The sequence below is a fragment of the Gymnoscopelus microlampas genome, assembly GCF_963454915.1.
Source record: "Gymnoscopelus microlampas genome assembly, chromosome: 22".
Lineage (NCBI taxonomy): Eukaryota > Metazoa > Chordata > Actinopteri > Myctophiformes > Myctophidae > Gymnoscopelus > Gymnoscopelus microlampas.
The window spans coordinates 37,028,835-37,047,703 of record NC_139959.1 but is presented as its reverse complement, the minus strand read 5'-3'; the positions used below and the strand labels follow the sequence as shown (position 1 = coordinate 37,047,703).

General features: G+C 42.1%; 1 protein-coding gene across 2 annotated transcripts in view; it reads left to right on the top strand.

The window, feature by feature from the left end:
• Nucleotides 1-17,420, top strand: part of topbp1 (DNA topoisomerase II binding protein 1) — a 30,153-nt gene extending 12,733 nt beyond the window's left edge. Inside the window, exons 13-28 of one of the 2 annotated variants that reach the window (XM_084048397.1) lie at nt 1,029-1,240; nt 2,145-2,491; nt 3,430-3,636; nt 4,046-4,164; nt 5,287-5,410; nt 5,520-5,663; nt 6,630-6,717; nt 8,026-8,242; nt 9,144-9,394; nt 10,621-10,763; nt 11,314-11,410; nt 11,731-11,894; nt 12,234-12,362; nt 14,872-14,961; nt 15,780-15,941; nt 16,939-17,420. In XM_084048397.1, the coding sequence (XP_083904523.1) occupies nt 1,029-1,240; nt 2,145-2,491; nt 3,430-3,636; nt 4,046-4,164; nt 5,287-5,410; nt 5,520-5,663; nt 6,630-6,717; nt 8,026-8,242; nt 9,144-9,394; nt 10,621-10,763; nt 11,314-11,410; nt 11,731-11,894; nt 12,234-12,362; nt 14,872-14,961; nt 15,780-15,941; nt 16,939-17,052 (2,608 nt within the window). In that variant the 3' untranslated portion in view covers nt 17,053-17,420. Of the gene's footprint in view, nt 1-1,028; nt 1,241-2,144; nt 2,492-3,429; nt 3,637-4,045; nt 4,165-5,286; nt 5,411-5,519; nt 5,664-6,608; nt 6,718-8,025; nt 8,243-9,143; nt 9,395-10,620; nt 10,764-11,313; nt 11,411-11,730; nt 11,895-12,233; nt 12,363-14,871; nt 14,962-15,779; nt 15,942-16,938 lie in introns of both variants that reach the window. The other variant, XM_084048396.1, reaches the window with a different exon arrangement.
• The last annotated feature ends 1,449 nt before the right edge of the window (nt 17,421-18,869 follow it).

Here is an 18,869-nt window from a genome sequence, read left to right as displayed (position 1 = left end):
GCGCATGCGCACCCAAAATAAATAATGCGCGGCACATCAGACGACGAGAGGCGCTTTTGCGTACCAACAGCTGGGACAGGAATTTCCAAGCTTTTATTTTTTAGCAAAACTAAAAACTAAAAACCTGGAGATCGAGGCTAGGAATTTACAGCCTGAAGCCACACTCACACTATCACCCTAAAGCACGTGTCGGCCCCATGTACAGCCATTAGGCGCAGGAGGAGGGGACGCATGCTGCACGTGATTGTGTGAGTGTTGCCTCGTGTCCTAACACACAGACACGCTGCGACTCGCAGCTCGCTGCACGCAGCCAGCAGCTGTTAGAGGCACTCGTCACCGATGATGAAAGCACCGTAATGGTGCAAAATATGCCGTGAAGGTCCCAATCTGGCGGATAAAAGCAGCGCAGCACAGGGCACCAACCTTGGGGGGTTCACCAAACGGCGTGAGAAAAAAACCCAGCAAAAAGCGGCGGAATTTGGAAGCAGAGCATCCTTTTTTCTCGCATGCTTTTGTGTGAGGCTGTAGTATGACCAAGGGCGTTCATTTATGAAAGTTATATATGGAGATAAGAGGTTTCTGTCCGACAGCGACAATATGGTCTTGACACTTGAAGTAGGGCTGCAACTATCGATTATCTAGAAGCGTGTTCATTTATTTTTTATTTATTTTAGTCGACTAAATTGATTAGTCTAATTAACCATTTCAGGGGTTATTTTAATGTCTTCTCAGACTTTTATGTGCACCCGAGATAGTTTTAAGTTGCTTGATCCAGTGTTTAGATATTTGATATTCATTTGATCAGACACGCAAAATACGAAAAATGTCCCCTCATGTATTAGAAGAACGCTATCAGTCACCACTGAACCAGGGACATGTGTTTTCAATGAGAAGCGTTTTTAGGCGTTTTCAGCCGGGGTAAAAACACGCCTCGGTGCACACGGCCCCGTAGTTGCTGGCATAAGGCTGGCACAACTGGCTTTGACATTTGGAGTTGGAGTAACGCCACCCCTCCTCTCTACCCCCAGTGTCCAGGACTACTTTGTACGCCAGGCCAACCAGAAGAAAGGCATGCTGGCCAGCACCCATTTGGTAGTGAAGACGCCGGAGGGCACCAAGTACACCGCGGCAAAGAAATGGGGTCTGCCAGCTGTCACCCTGCACTGGATAGTGGAGTCTGCCAGGAGCGGCCAGAAGGCAGAGGAGGGACGTTTCCTGGTCGACCTGCCTCCGTCACCAGGTCAGTTCAAGTTTCCTCTGCAGTTCCATATCAGAGGTACAATGATTAAATCAAATAATCGGTTCATCGATCGACGGAATTCCTTTGTTTGTAATTGACGCACAAACGCACCCTTAGTATCCCAATCCACCCTGCTTCATCCAAGCAAGGTTTCATATTCACATAAAGACCACAAAGTTTGCTCACATCAGATCCCTGCGTATTCATTGGTGAATCAGCATCTTGCCTGATAGAGACTAGGCTACTACATAGGGTTTAAAATATAGTGTGTTGTAGAAGTATTATAAGTGATTTAATATACTGTATGGTCAAATATAAAGGTTAGATATAAGCAACCATAATACCAATATAGTATAAGGAATAATTCTTCTCCACTGCACTGGACCAATAGTGGGTTTGTATCATCTACATCAGTGATTCTCAAAATGGGGTCTGGTGATCTCCACTGGGGTCCTTGAGGGGGTTCCAGGGGGTCCCCAGCTAAATGAATCAATATATATCATCAAAATCATTTTAACCTCTTTAACCCAACTGTATATTCATCTGCTATTTTCAAGTACAGTAATCTTGACAACACAAATCTTTAACCCATTAAGACCTGGAACGCATCTGTGTCACTTTAGATTTATTTGGTTATTCAAAAATAGCAGATATACAGACTCATAGCGCGGCACCGAGTGCCGCGCTATTAGTCTGTATATCTGCTATTTTTGAAAAATCTTGAAAAAAATGTTTTCGTTTTTTTTTTTTTTTTCAAAAAACGTTAGGAATTAGAAAAAAAAAACAAAAATCGCCTCAGGTCTTGGGAATCCCTGGCACAAACTGTTTGAGAACCGCTGATCTTCATCATCATGGCTTTCCCACTCACGTCCCGTCAACTTGACTGTCATTGTCGTCCCCTCAGAGAAGGACGACGAGAGCTTTGTCGGCGGGTCCCAGCGGGGGGCGATGATGATGCCTCCTCCTCCCGCTCCTCTGCCCCGTCCGGCGGCGGCGTGCACCTCCCCGTGGATCCCTCCTGTGGGCCTCCAGAGCGGCAAGGCCGTGACCCCTCTGGACCTGGGACGCTTCCGCAGCAAGGTGTTCCGCTCGGTGGTGGACGGGATGAAGCCCAAGGAGAACCCCACTACGCCTGTGGGGGGGGCGGCGCAGAGGAACCCCCTTCAGAAGGAGCCCTCCTCCCTGAAGGTGGACACGCCCTCCCGCTTCCTCAGCAGGGACCAGCTGTTCAGGCCCACCTTCAACGTCCAGGTCAGGACTCATATTGAGAGCCTTGGGATTTCAGTCATCAAATAGGGGGGTGTTGATGAGGAACCTAGAGCTGGGACCGTGATACTGAAAAGTGTATAAATTATAGGTTCATCGGTTCAGGATTTGTAATTATTTGAAAACTTTAGTTACTTTTTAGGCTTCGATTTTTATCGCAAAACACACTAACCACTTCAGCCCTACATATATATCTACAAGCTCACAATGCGTCGATCTTATAGATCTGCTATTTTCAAAAGATTTTTTTATACATCTGATGCCTTTGAAAACTTCATATTCTTTGCAGGGACATTCTGCAAAGAATCTGCAGTAGAATACTTTATACATTTTGATACCAATACTTTTGTACTTTTACTCAAGTACATTTTTAATTATGGACTTTTATTTGTAACAGAGTATTTCTATATTGCAGTGTTGATACTTTTTTAAGTAAGAAATGTGAGTTATTTTTCCACCACTGCGTATAGGCTGTATATTGGATATATGCGCAACTACTGAGGACTGATGGCCTTGCAGTAGCATATTACTGCATGCTTTGTGCACCGACATAACACAAAGAGTGTTAACGGGTTTCTCTAGTGCTTGAATATACTTTTAACACATTGGCTGCCAGCTTTTTTTTTTTTTTCCTACAGTAGGCTGCCAGACTTTTTCAATGAGAAAAAAAAAGTACTTAGGAGCCGAGATACAGAATTTTTAAGTTTTAAGTTACAAGGAAGTGTCTGGGAGTCTAAATCTTCGGAAAATCATATCTCCTTGGTCTTTGGGTTTAAAAAAAAAATATATATATTTTTTTTTGAAAGAACGCAGATCTGCGTCCTTGGCAGCGTGCGGGCTTTTGCGCAAATGAACGCATTAACACATTGGCTGAACGCAGATCAGCCAATGTGTTAATAGATAGGATTTTTTTCCCCCTCTAGGACGCGTTGGGGCTGTTGGACACTCCGGGCGGAGCGTCTAAGCCTGGGGGGAAGGTGGAGACTCCGCTGACTGACTTGGTCCACAGGAAGATGCAGGTGGCCCTGGCCAACAGCTCCCGTGGCCACGCTGCATCCATGCAGGCACTGAGCGCCAGTCCCCAGTTCACCAAGCCCGGTCCCCAGGTCAGCAAGATCACGGAGCCGGAGGTACACACACACTCACACGCTCTCAAACGTTTTCGTGCCAAGGACCCCCAAATGTATATATATTTGCCCGCGGTCCCCCCATCTGAAAATGTTTTGTGACAGCGACCCCCAGAAGACTAGATTTATTATAGTCATGTCAAAATGTTCTTGAGCACTGCACCTCTACCTGGTCAATGATTCTAATTCACTCTGGCTCAGCTAACTGGCTAGAAATATAAAGTTAAACTCAATTTATTGCCAGCCCCTAGTGTACAGACAGTATGCAGAGGGCACAACCCAAGTCCTGTTATTGGTAACTCAATGAGTCAAACGTGACTGACACTAATTAGTTGCATTCTTTGTAATGAATCGGTCCATGAAAAACTAAAAATGTTAAATGAATTATTATTTGTATTTATTTCATGAATAGGTGGTCCAGGAAAAGGAGGCTGGGCCCCTGGCTGGCGTGGTGATCTGTGTGGGGAAGAAGCTGGTGAAGATGCAGGGTGAACTGAATGCTACGGCTGCCTCTCTGGGAGCAGACTTCAGGTACAGTGCCAAGTTTCAATGTTGTTATCCCAGAAACCACACCTTCACCCCCCTCAAAATACTCTTTAACCCATTCAATCCGGCATACTGTGTCATTTTAGATTATGTTTTTTTTTATAGCTATAACCATTATTTTATACTTTAGGCTATTCAAAAATAGCAGATTTACAAGCTCATAGTGCGGCACTCAAATCGTGAAAATGTTTGCATATCTTTGAATATATATGTTTTTTAAAGCAACATTTTTTAACTTAAATCTTTGCTTCTGGGGTATTCTACAAATGTCTTCTAAATCCTAACGGTTTAAAAAAAAAAAAAAAAAACTTATGTTGCTATAATATCAGTGGTTCTCAAAACGTTTTCATGTCAAGTTGGCCGCGAACCCCCATCTCAACATATGTTGTTCCAGGGACCCCCACTAGAAGCAAAGATTTGAGTTTTTGAGATTTGCACACATTTTCAGTTTGTATATCTGCTATTTTTGAATAGCCAAAGAAATCTAAAGTGACACAGATGCGTTCCAGGATTGAATGGGTTAATAGACTGTCTTGGTTTATTAGTCTTTTCTTGTACCATATTTCCTGCTCTTGAGTTCTATGATTAGAATCAGACACTCGCAAATAAAAAAGAAAGAAAATTCCAATGTAAACGGTTGACCTGTCGCATGGATTAAAGTTCTCAGTCGCCACCACTGATTGGAATTGGATTCCATAGAAGCTAGCATGGCTTCTATGGAATCCATGTTGTGCAGCGAAAATAGCCGATCTACAAGCTCCTGCATTGAGAGCTTGTAGATAGGCTATTTTCTAGATTTTCTAGGCTATATTTTAAGATTAGAGCATTTGAAGTGGTCAAACTAGCAATATGTGTTCAGAAGCATCTTCCATAAAACCCCAATGGTCTCGGGTTTTTCATAAAAGCAAAGGTTTAAAGCCTCAATCTGTGATTTCTTCACCTGGTTGGCAGAACAGCAGGAACAATATGACTAAAACAATATTGTGGTCATTGTTTAAGCTCCTTTCACAATGTTTCACAAATCGCACTAGGACTTGGCTATACAAAATGTTTCAGTCGTGGGATACATTTTATTTTGATTTATTCCATGTTGTGTTTTTTCTTCAGGTGGTCTTGTGACGATACGGTGACCCACTACATCTACCAGGGCCGTGTGGGGGACAACACGCGTGAATACAGAGGAGTGAAGGAGAGAGGACTGCATGTGGTGTCTCAACACTGGCTACAGGCTGTATGTTTGCTCCCTTAAAACCCATTCAATCCGGAAAACGCATACTACTGTGTCATTTTAGATTTTTTTTTATAGCTATAACCATTATTTTGTCTTCTGTCTTCTGCAGTGCGCCGAGGAGCAGAAGCGTGTCTCGGAGTCACTGTACCCCTTCACCTACAACCCCAAGATGAGCCTGACTCTCAGCCAGGTGCCAGACAGCTCCCAGAGGTCCACACGCTGCACACCGCGTAAAGACGTCACCGAGATCCAGGTGGGTCGCACAACAAAATATACATAACCCATTAACCCATTGAGACCTGGGACGCATCTGTGTCACTTTTTGATTTGAGCTAAAAAAAGCATTATTTTACAATTTGGCCATTTAAAAATAGCAGATATACAAGCTCATAGCGCGGCACTCTCGGTGCCGCGCTATGAGCTTGTAGATCTGCTATTTATGAAAAATAGTGAACATGTGTGCAAGTCTTTGAATATATATATTCATTTAAAGCGAACATTTTTAACTCAAATCTTTGCTTCTGGGGGGGTCCCTGGAACAAAATATTTTGAGATGGGGGTCGGCGGCCAAATACATATAATTGTGGGGGTCCTTGACATGAAAAAGTTTGAGCACCACTGATATAGAAACATACGTTTTTCAGAATACTGTTGGGATTTAGAAAACATTTGCAGAAACATTTGCTGCTCAACCCACAGCAGCCAATTTTGTCTTAAATTAGGGAAAAGTTCATTATGAATCAAGAAGAATCAATATCTTAAGCTTATTCACACCCTGCGTATGCCAATGGTCAATTCCTGTGTGACATGTGAGATCTATTGGTCAGCACACTGAAGAGAAAAATGAATGGAGACAGGTTTAGTCATTATTTTGAATAGTAGGATTATTAGAATTGTATTATAGTAGTAAGAAGTAGGTAATAAGCTAATGAAGAACATGGCATTTAATGTCCTTAATTAACTTTTAATTAATTATGGACATTATGGGAACGCATCTGTGTCATTTTAGATTTCTTTGGCTATTAAAAAATAGCCTCACGGCCAGTACCGCGGACAAATACATATCATTTTGGCGGTCCTTGACATGAAAAAAGTTTGAGAACCACTGATATATCGCACCGTGGGTGAAATTCCTTCACCGTGACAGCCCTACCAAAGAGTTGGCTTTACTGTCCCTCCCAGTTCTAACACCTTTTAGTTTGTCTCGTTTCTACCACAGCCTGAGGACAACGCCATGAATGAGACGTCAACATGCCCACGTCCAGAGACGGATCAACGCGAGGAACAAGACGCTGCAGAGGAGAGAGGTAGAATTTGTTCACTTATATCTACTACATGCCCAGTGATGGATGCATCCAAACTATGTGCAGACTTTAGACTTGGGACCAGTACTGGCTGTGGCACTACAGATCCCCATAGCCCGTGGCAAACATAAGCAATTTTTGCCATGCTTAAATTTGGGAACAAGTTACACATTTTTAGCGGCGCTAGCCGCTCTATACCTTTAGGTATAGAGCGGATATTAGCCCTCTATACCTGGCTTTTGCGTCAACGTTCTGATTGGTCAGGCTCGCCAAGGTTCTGATTGGTCAGGTCCGTCAACGTTCTGATTGGTCAGACCCGTCAACGTTCTGATTGGTCAGACCCGTCAACTCTATACCTGACTTTGTCCGTCAGCTCTATACCTGACTTTGTCCGTATTCACCGTCAATGTTCTGATTGGTCAGACCCGTCAACGTTCTGATTGGTCAGACCCGTCAACAAAGTGATTGGTCAAGCTTCACGTGACACATGGCTATAAACACATATCGATGACATAATGTATCAATTATTTATCAAAGGCGCCGCTACCTTCACACAGGGTGTGATTTTTATTATACCAACCCACTGAAGAGAAAAAAGCATGAGAACAGCCACATGTTTTAAACATGTTCAACTTGCGACCCCACTGAGAAAAACTGCACTACCCATAATGCTGTAACATCAGGGGAGACGTCGACGTCTGTGATTGGTGGAGCTCGTTTTACTATGGAAGTTTTCTCCTATTACAGTACTTTATTGACCAGTGACTGACCACACACCTACTTATTGGGGCACCAAGTCTATAAACATTAAGCTATGTGTTTCATTTGGTTGCTGGGTCTGCTGCCTGCTATGCATTTAAATCAAAATCCTTTACAAATTTGCACTGTTGAGCCAGTGAGCCAGCTCTCTCTGTGCTGGCGCTCTCTCTGGTGTGGCGTGTGTGTGTACAGCCCTGAGCCAATACTATTAAAAGGAAAGCACACAATTGGAAACACCTGCCATTCAGTTAACATGGCACCGTTCCCAGGATTTACTCCCCTCAACTCAACCCACAGTAGCCAATTGAGTGAAAGTTCATAAAAATGCTAATACACGTCTTGAATTAGGGAAAAGTTAATTATGAATCAAGAAGAATCAATATCTTCAGCTTATTCACTCCCTGGGTACGCCAGTGGTCAATTCAGTCATTCTTTTTAATAGTAGGATTACCGATACTAGAATAGTAGAATTATAGTAGTAAGAAGTAGGTAATAAGCTAATAAGAAGAACATGGTATTTAATGTCCTTAATTCACTTTTATTTTTCCTCAGATTTCAATGAGACTCAGGAGATGAGAGAGACCATGCAGAAGCAGCTCCAGGCGATCATGTCCGCCACCAACCTGACCGCGGGCCGGCGGTCTTCGGTCCGCCTCAACAGGCATGGCTCCGTAGACTCTCCGTACACTCCCCTCCGCACCCCCGTCGGCCAGGGGTCCTCCCGCCTGGTACGCACCGGGAGCAGAGGACGCACCCTGGAGGCCCTGAGGTTAGAGAGCTTGCAATCTGGGGAAAAAAATCAGAGATAAATGTATTTTTTATAAATCTGATAACATTGTAGCGGACAGGGTGAAAATGGTTTAGATAACGTCATTTCCGTGTGTATCCTTTCTCTCGAAGTCAAGGCATCATTCATAGGTTGGTGAAGAGCGCCTCTAGCGTAATCACTAAAAAACACCATGATGACATAATATTTCTTCACACTACTTCACTCAAGCGTTGGATTCGAGATGGAGTAATAATAAATATTACGTCCAGGGCAGTCGATGTGTTGATTTATCAGTGGTGCTCAAACCTTTTCATGTCAAGGACCCCCATCTCAAAATATTTTGTTCAAGGGACCCTCAGAAGCAAAGATTTTTTTACTGTAAATGACATCATTTACAAATGATAATTTGTAAATAATTTCGTAATTTGATATGATATCAAATGATGCGGTATGGGAATGGCATAGACTGGCATACTCACCGATACCAGCATTTTTAGGCAATATCGGCAGCTTTTCCAATACTGGTATGGTAGGCATGTAATGATTTTTATCGTAAATCGATTCAAATCGACTCAAACTGGTGACAATTTAAATCGATTTAATAAAAATATTATCACAATGCTAAAAATAGCTGAAGAAAATACAGGATCTTTGTAAGAGAATTGATAACAAAATGAGTTTTCAGTCATTTGCTACTGTATTGAAAAGAGGATAAGAGAAAACACAGTATTAGAAAACACAGAGAAATGATTTCATTTGTCTGGAAAATAATTTTGTGTTTAAAACATGTATCGTGAACCTAGTATCGTGATTTGTATGGTGAGTTGAGTGACTCTTTACACGCCTATGGTATCAGAACAAATCTAACCACTTCCACCCTGTGTGTCTGCTGGTTGACCAGGGTGTCCAGGGAAGCAGCCATGGATCTGAACTCTGAGCCGTCCCAGCAGAGCGAGCAGATTGTGTGGGACGACCCCACGGCCAGGGAGGAGAGAGCCAAGCTGGCCGACAACCTCCAGTGGCCCGGCAGCCCCTCGCAGTACTCTGACCCCCTGGCCCCCCCCACCACCACCACCACCACCACGCAGCCAGAGAATGGCACCTCGTCATCGCACAGGGACTCCATGACTGACTCTGAGCTGGTGGAGATGGGTGAGTACTTAAACCATTGAGACCGGGAACGCATCTGTGTGTCATTTTTAGATATCATTGGCTATTTAAAAATAGCAGATCTACAAGCGCACAGAGTGCCGCGCTATGAGCTTGTAGATCTGCTATTTTTGGAAATGAAAATGTGTGCAAAATCTTTGAATATATATATTTTTAAAGCGAACATTTGTAACTCAAATCTTTGGTTCTGGGGATTCTGCAAATGTCTAATAAATCCTACGTTTAAAAAAAAAATCTATTTGGCCGTGGACCCCCATCTCAAAATATTTTGTGCCAGGGACCCCCAGAAGTTGTAACGGAGTTAAAAATGTTCGCTTTAAAAACGATATATTCAAAGATTTGCACAAATGTTCACTATTTTTCAAAAATAGCAGATCTACAAGCTATATCTGCTATTTTTGAATAGCCAAAGAAATCTTAAAATGACACACTGATGCCTTCCCGGTCTTAAAGGGTTAAACCATTGACTGCCAGTGATTCCGAGTATTTTCACTAACCCTTAAAAATCATAGAATATTATTCTTCACAGCGATCCACCCGCCGATCCATAGTTATTGGCAGTTGAATGTGGCTTGTTTTAGCCAAAAAGCAACATAAAGCAGAGACAATTAGATTTTTATAAATCCTATACACGGTAACTAAACCATCTTGATTTTGTCGTGATCACGTGATCTTTGGCTGTACACTTAACTTTTTGAAAAATATTTTTGCTCCCGTTTTAGGATTATTACGGACATTTCCGGGTCGCGCGGCCCAATTATTGGGCGTAACGTTTGGGCTGGGATGCTTTCCAGCAGTGGCGTAATTTACACAGGGTTGCTGGGTTAAAACAGTGAACCCGAGTATACTCGTCATTTCAATCCATGAGTTAAAACTTAAAGTCAGGGGCCACAATGAGCCATGCTTTATACAGAGGAGCCTGGTGTTATGCAGGGGGTCTAATTAGTATTAGACGCTGAATTTCCTGCATTCTTGTGAAATTGTATGTGATCTACAGTTTGTTTATAGAAAGACGAAACCGATAAATCAGTTGCTGTACTCTAGCATTGTTTTCTAATGACATGCCCTCTTCCAACAAAACACAGGGAAAAGGTTTTTCTCTGATGAGATTGAAAAGACAATACTAGATGAGACATCTCATAATTTACCACTTGCCCTTTAATGTCAACGCTCCCCTCTTAAAGTATGTTTTCTCCCTCCACCGCAAGCTGTCTGTGACGTCATCGACCAACAGAAGGGTCTGAGGACCATGACCCCTCCAGTGGAGGAGGTGGAAGATGACATCCTCACCCCTAAAGCCCCCAGCATCGCCTTCCCCCTCGCCAACCCCCCCGTACCACCCGAGCCACAGGTAAACACACAGACACACAAGAATACATGCACAAACACATTATAGTCTCAGTATATCAACCACCCTCTCTCTCTCCTCTTTACTGAAAGTAACTTTGTAACTAGCAGTGCCCTGTGGACTACCAACACGCCAAGCTCTAGGTGCTGTGGGGAATTTGCATTCTTAGCAATGAAGACGTCCACATTGTAGGGAGTTCCAGGTTTATCCTATGCGAGCTCTCTCCTGATTGGATAAAATGGGTATCCCGACCTGAAAATGCATTTTCTGCTAACTAAAGAGCTGGAGAGACGGGAAGACTCCTGTTACTGAACAAACATTCTATATCAATGTGTACTATCAGGATATGGAGCTATTTAACACTTATTTTCACAAAACAATATCACTTACCCTACCCTTTTCAAAGAGAGACGGGGAAACCCCTGTTACTGAACAAACCATCTATCAGAATATAGAGCTTTAACTTTTTTACCCCAAAAAAAATCTTTTCATTTTAACCCAATAATATCACTTATAGTACCTGTCCCAATAAACTTTCCTTGCATTGCTTCAGGAGACTGAGGAGGAGAAGAAGGAGCAACCAAGGTTCCAGCTGTCCTCTCTGACTCCTCAGGAACGCATCGATTACAGTCACCTCATCGAGGAGCTGGGTAAATATGGCTTTACTTTTATTCATTTTGTATTCCTATTACAGAAGAGGAGATTTGTGTTTAAAGAAAAATATGCAGAATTTTCCAATACTTTCAAGATTTGTTTTAAAATATTAAAAAACTCATGCTGTGCTGCGAGCTTGTACATCTGCTATTTTTGAACAGCCACATTTAGAATTTAGCTGGGGACCCCCTGGAACCCCCTCAAGGACCCCTAGGGCCTCTCTTTGAGAACCAATGCCATAAATAATATATGGTTTCAACTGAGACTTGACTTGTCTTGACTGTCTGTTTCCCTCCTTCCTCTGGTCCGTGTCCAGGAGGCCTGGCCCTGGACGGCCAGTCCTTTGACCGCAGCTGCTCCCACATGATCGTGGGGAACCCGCTGCGTAACGAGAAGTACCTGGCGGCCATGGCGGCCGGCAAGTGGATCCTGCATCGTTCCTACCTGGACGCCTGCCGCTCCATCGGCCACTTCATCCAGGTCAGTGGATCTCACTGCAGCATTGGTCTTCATGGTTTCTGGGTTTTAACTTATTGGGGGCAGGGCTAAACTTGACCCATGATGACCAACCTAATTCACACACACTTTGTCAGTTTGGGATGGCTCAGGGTAGAAGACAGTTTAGCAAATATCACTGGGATTGGTATTTAAGATAGTCAAAGAGACAGTGCCCTCAATACCCTCATACATGACTAACTACTTCTCCAAAGTGAGTGACACCCACAGCCACAACACTAGAGGGACCATGATCTGGTAACACTCAAATATAGAACAAACAGTTGTCAATCAATCAAAACGTTTGTGTGCATGTTGTTCCAGGAGGAGGACTATGAGTGGGGCAGCAGTTCCATCCTGGACGCCCTGCCCTCCATCACCTCCATGCAGAAGAAACTGGCGACTGCAGCCATGCGCTGGAGGAAGGCCCTGCAAGGACATCCTGACCGACAGGTACTGTACATTTAAACTTAATTAGGGGGTAGTCAATAAAGAAGTCCCTAGTCATGCATAAGTATAGGTTATTAATTCTTGCCATAGGTACAGGAATTCATTAATTAATTCATCCGTCTCCGGTCCCCTTCCCAGCGAAAACAGCGATTTTACTGTACCTTTGAAAAATCATGGAATATTCTCTGTGACCGCCGTCCTCACGGAGATCGGGTCATTACACGTCCAGCGGTCCGGTAGAATGGGGGGGGGGGGTAATTGGCCTGCTGGGATTCTCCATTCAGAGCTCTGGCCGTTTGAATGTGGCTTGTTTTTTGAAAAACAAGCAGAAAACAACAGAAACATTTACTTTTATAAATCCTTTAACATGAAAGATGCCTAGATTTTTTTTGTTGTGATCACATGATTTCTGGGTGTACTCTTCTTCGGTGGTGCTTGGATCATCCCCCACCAAAAAAACTAAATCTTGTCCTTAGCGGTGTGGGTGTTCGAACGAATTCTCGTCGTTGGCAGTGAATGAGTTGAGATGAATTATGCACATTCTGTACTTTTAAGGAACAACGTTCGAAAATACGCTCTCCTCTGCCTTTAGCCATGCAATGTGTTCATATCAAGCTGTGTCAGTGATCTTGCTTCTAGTCTGGCTGCCCTTTTCTAACAGTGTTAGAAATGAGCCTTGCATCCTAGGTGTCAGGTTACACACTGAGCTGTCTTTGGACATTCAGGTGACTAAAGTGGTTATTTTCTGTTTTGCCAAACTGAGTCATACAACTCAGCTACATGCTGTAGCTAGCAAAGGTCAGGCCGTTCCTTACCCCTGCAGATCCTAGAAAAGGTCAGCCATGCTTTTATCTCCTCCCGACTTGCTATTGCGTTGCACTTATTCAACACACTGCTGCCAGGCTTTTAACACAGGTTTTAAGATTCTATTGCTTGTTTTTAAAGCCCTGAATTGTCAGGCTCCTGCCTACAGTATATCTGTGGTCTTCTAACTCCCTATGAAGCCTGGTCACTGCCTGAGATCACCCAGCAGTTCAGGGTTGTGCTTTATTGTTACATCTTGTGCGTAGGTACATAAGAGTAAAACATATTTATTTTGGGCTTCCTTCAGACAATGCAGCAGCATGGGTAATAACAGTGGTGGAAAAAGTACTTAAATGTTTTACTGTAAAAGTATCAATACTGCAATGCAGAAATACTCTGTTACAAGTAAAAATGTACTTGAGTAAAAGTAAGTACATTTTGATGCCAATACTTTTGTAAAGTACCAAAAGTAAAAGTACTTGTTATGCACAATGTCCCGTTTCACAAGTTATCATTAGGTCTAAAATGTATTAAAAAGAAAAGAATGAATATCAGATCTACAAGCTCACAACGCGTCGCGAGCTTGTAGGTCGGCTATTTTCAAATAGCCAAAGTTTATATAGGGCTGAAGTGGTTAATGTGTGTTTTGTAATAATAATCAAAATCTACAAAGTAACTAACTAAAGTTTTCAAATAATTGTAGTGGAGTAAAAGTACAATATTTGCATCTTACTGTAGATGTAGTGGAGTAGAAGTAAAAGTGTTGACATTTGGAAATACTCCAGAAAAGTAAAAGTACTTAAAGTTTTTACTTTGCAGTAAATGTACTTAGTTACTTTATACCACTGGGTAATAATAATAACAATAATATTATTATTTTTAATAATAAAGGCTAGCAGGGCCCTGCTAACAGTTCCAAAGTCTCAGCTTTGTCACTAAATTATTTAGATTAGAAATGTTTTGGAAAAGTTGAGAAGTTGCATAAATAGTACTAAGTTGCTGCTGATCCCACGGGCAGACGGACTCCGGGGAAAACAACATTTCTATGTGTTGTTTAACCAAATCGGTGAATACCTACGTCATTTGAACCCTCCCATCCTCCCAACCCGGTTCCTCGGCTCATAATTGAGCTAGCCTGGAAGTAAATTCAAGGCTGATCAGCAGCACGGTTCAGCGCGGTTCACAATCGAACCGGGCTGAGGTGGAATCAACCAGCAGAACTGGTTCTCCTCCGCGCGCCGAACCGCACCGTGCTCAAAACCCTAATGGAAAGAAAGGCACATTAAGGGTGACCGACCAAGCTTTTTGCCTTGTGGGTCCCTCAACCGTGGAACTGCCTGTTTGGGGATCTCAGGCAAGCAAACTCAGTGTCCTCTTTTAAACATCTTATATTTTTACTTAATTGATGGTATTGTTGTAACTTTTTGAATATTCTAATAACCTTTTGTCAGAGCAGTTGAAAGTTCTAATTAGATTTTTGTCAGGTTTGCGCATCTTTCAACTCTTCACCTGCCCTGACCCTGGTGCCGGCAATTTATGTTCATTTCTTACCTGTCAATATGCTAGTTTAAACAAAGCTTTACTGGCTTATTTTCCATTGTATTGTTACTGGCCACTTAACCCTACTTCTCCATTTAAGCATTTTTGTTTGGTATGAGTAATAAACATTTACTCTCTATAATCATGTTATGTATTTTTTGACTGTCAGGGAGCGTTCAGCGGTTGGACAGTCATCCTGAACATGGACCCAAACAGAGAGGCAGGGTTCAAGCGCTTACTGCAGTCTGGTGGAGCCAAGGTTAGTAAAGTCTCTGTTTCTCTGCTGTGGCATAAAAGAAGCTATAATCATTATTATTCGTTGAAGTGTTTCCCCTTTCACTCGTGCATATACAGTGGTTCTCAAGCCTTTTAATGTCAAGGACCCCCCCAAATGTATATGTATTTGGCCGTGGACCTAGCCTGGTAAACCCTCCCTCCGGAAATCTCATTTCCATTTGATTCCAGGAGTGAGTCTGGCCTGATTGCCCATTGTGGGAGTTTCTAGCGGAATTAAAAACTAACCGAGCCAATCGGCGTCCTCGCTCATTGTTTTGTGATTGACAGCGGGGGTAGGCCAATCAGGTGGAACCAGAGTGGTTCACACGTCATCAAAATACAATTGAGATTTCTGGAGGGAGGGTTTACCAGGCTACCGCGGACCCTCATCTGAAAATGTTTAGTCTTAAGCAAAGATCTACAAGCTCATAGCTCGAGCTTGTAGATCTGCTATTTTTGAAAAATCGTGAAAATGTGTGCAAAGCTTTGAATTTATATATTTTTTTAAAGCCAAAGTTTGCACCAATTTTCACGATTTTTCAACATTTTCAGATCTACAAGCTTGTAGCACGGCACTCGGTGCCGCGCTATGCAGATCTTGTATATCTGCTATTTTTGAATAGTCAAAGAAATCTAAAAATAACACGGATGCACAGTCTTAATGGATTAAGAAAGAATGTCATTATTATTTGTTTATATAAAACCTTCCAACGCTCGTCTTTGTAAAGAACGGAGGACTTGTATGACTGTATAGCCACGGTTTCTCTCACCTTTATACTGCGGGGCTCTTCTCTCCTATAGGTGCTCCCCGGTCCCTCCCCGGCTCTGTACAAAGAGGCCACTCACCTGTTTGCCAACCCCGCCTGGCTGAAACCCGACGACGTCCGAGTGGACGTGACCGAGGCCTCCGCCCAGGGGGTCACGTGCTTGAAGCCAGAATACATGGCCGATTATCTCATGCAGGTCAGTTGGCCAAACATTGGTGGTTATTTATATTCCGTTAATTACCACAGGAGTCCCATGGTCATGAAATTCCTGGAAATATTTTTCAAATTCAAAAAAAGTTTTCCAAAACTCCCTTCCCTTTCCTTTTTACACATTCAATAGCTAAACACTGTAAATGATATCGAAACATTTTCCAAAACATTTGCCTGGATAATGTTTTGGAAAATGTTTCGATATCATTTACAGTGTTTAGCTATTGAATGTGTAAAAACAGGACGGCACGTGACAAGAATAATCTACAACATGCATCTATATGTTGCCTCGTGATACGTTGTTAGCTTGTACAATCTGTTCTGTTTGTCACATTTTACTATCATTGGAAAATAATGGGTACAATTTCATCCATTTACGAAAGTAGGCCTACAGAAATTGATTTGATGACTGAAGCAATGTAAGACCCATCTTATTAATTAATTTAATAATAACCATTCTTTACTTAAAGTTAATATCTCAGTATGATGGCATGCACTGACCACACCCCTGAACCGGGGGGTCTGGGGGTCCTCCCTCCCCCAGAAACTTTTAAACATAGTGGATGTCATTTCCTGTGTTTTGGTGAATTTTGGAAGTTTGATACCAAATCCAGGAGAAAACCAGAAGAAATGACGATCCAGGAGACGTGGTCAAAAACCAGGAGACTCATGCGGGATCCAGGAGTGTTGGCAGCCCTGCCATGACACCTTTGCTCGAGTCTGTCTTGGTGCATTGATAGAACACTAGTGTATATAGCCTCATTATTGCACCGTATGATTGCTATAGGCCTGGAAATGGGGTAAAATACTTTGGAAAGGTTATGGAAAATTCATTGTTAAAAAATGTGTGGGAACCCTGTTACCGTGATTTAATGAATCGAAATTAAATGAAATGTCACCTCTGAAATGTATCTCTAGTTGTCAGAGTTTGTCTGAAGAGTAGTTCAACTAAACTATAATAATCGCTCTGTATGTTCTGTTAGGATCCAACGCCACCCATAGAGCTGTATTACCTGGAGGAGAACGAGAACACTCCCTCCCGCAAACGCAAAGGCTCAACGGACACCTCCAAGCTGAAGAAGACCCGTCTGAGATGAAGAATCAGTACCAATTATTGTAGTTGTCCATGTTATTTTCTACGTGTTATGTAAATAAAGTATATAATAATTTAAATGCATGTTTATCTTTGCTGCTGCCTTCAGAGGAACCATAATGGTGAGTTGGCGTAACAATACATGAACCTGTTGACTTTTTGCATGCAACAGCTGCACTGACATGTTCTAACTTGTAGGGGGCAATGCCTGTTCATTGGCTAAACTCACCTGTGCGTTTAAAACATTCCTCTTGGCATCACACCGTGTTTAAAAAGATGCTCTTCAGTGTCACGCCTTAGAACCAGGCTATGAGGCACAGCAGCAAGTAGAATCAATAATTGTGTAATATAATATTGTATATACAATCCTGTCTGTTGTCACTTCTTCTACATTAATAAAACTTGTGTTTCATCAACATGTGGCTTCTGCTGTACTAATATCACCTTACATGTCGGTGCATATTTCTCCGACATGTCCTCCCACCTCAGTGGTGTAAAGCAACATCTACTCAAGTACTGTACTTAAGTACAATTTTGAGGTACTTTTACTTTACTGGAGTATTTCCAGTTTTCACTACATCTCAGAGGCAAATATTGTACTTCTACTCCACTACAATTTGAAAACTTGAAGTACTAGTTACTTTAAAGACATACATTATTACGTTATAAAACGTACATTAACCACTTTAGTCCTATTTTATACATAGGCTGTTTGAAAATAGCCGATCTACAAGCTTGCGTTGTGAGCTTGTAGATCTATTATCAAACCAATGTTATGTTCAATACCAATACTTTTGTACTTTTCCTCAAGTAAATTTTGAATTCCGGACTTTTACATTGCAGTATTGATACTTTTACTTAAGTAAAACATTTGAGTACTTTTTCCACCACTGCTCACACCTACACCCCTCTCTTACAGGACCTAATCATGATTAATTGCTATGATTATTACATCATCGTGCTGTGAGTTTTATTTTGACACCCTGCATCCTACATTCATTAAAGATGTAGCTGGCTGTGGTTAAAAGTAAACCGTTCAAAAGCAGTGAGCCTCTGCCAGCTGCTTTGTCCATTATTTGGCATCTTTTAATTATGATACTGTCAAATGTTCATTTTGTAAATGTTACTCACCCAAAACGCAGGGTTTAATGAAGCCCTATGGAAAGTACATGTACTTAAGTACAATTTTGAGGTATTTTTCGTTGACTTGAGTATTTCCAATTTAATATATTTATATATACGTCTACTCCACTACATCTCAGAGGCAAATATACTTTTACTCCACTACAATTATTTGACCACTATAGTTACTAGTTACTTTGTAGAATTAGATTACAATAAACGATCTACAAGCTCACAACGCGTCGCATCGTGATGTGAGCTTGTAGATCTTTCCAAAAGATTTTAATATATTTTATACATTTGAAAATGCCTAAAGAAATGGCAATGCTTTTTGTACTTTTACTCAAGTAAATTTTGGATACAGGACTTATACTTGTAGCGTAGTATTGATACTTATACTTCAGTAAAACACTTGAGTGCTTCTTCCATCACTGGTAGAAACCTATATGAAAGCATGACTCAGCCCTGGGTGTGTTCTATCCTGCCCGGTGATAATGAACCACTTGTGTCAGATAGTCCCCGATACAGTAAACACCCAAGATTGTTGTTGTGTTGATTCAGATCTCTTGGCATCGTTCACTGCACGGTTTCATTTGATGCCAGGATGCCGGATGAGAGAGGGTACAAATTCCAGTCCCCACCCATATGGAGAATAAAGTGGTTTAAACCTCATAATGGCTAATCCAGCCTGCCTGCCTG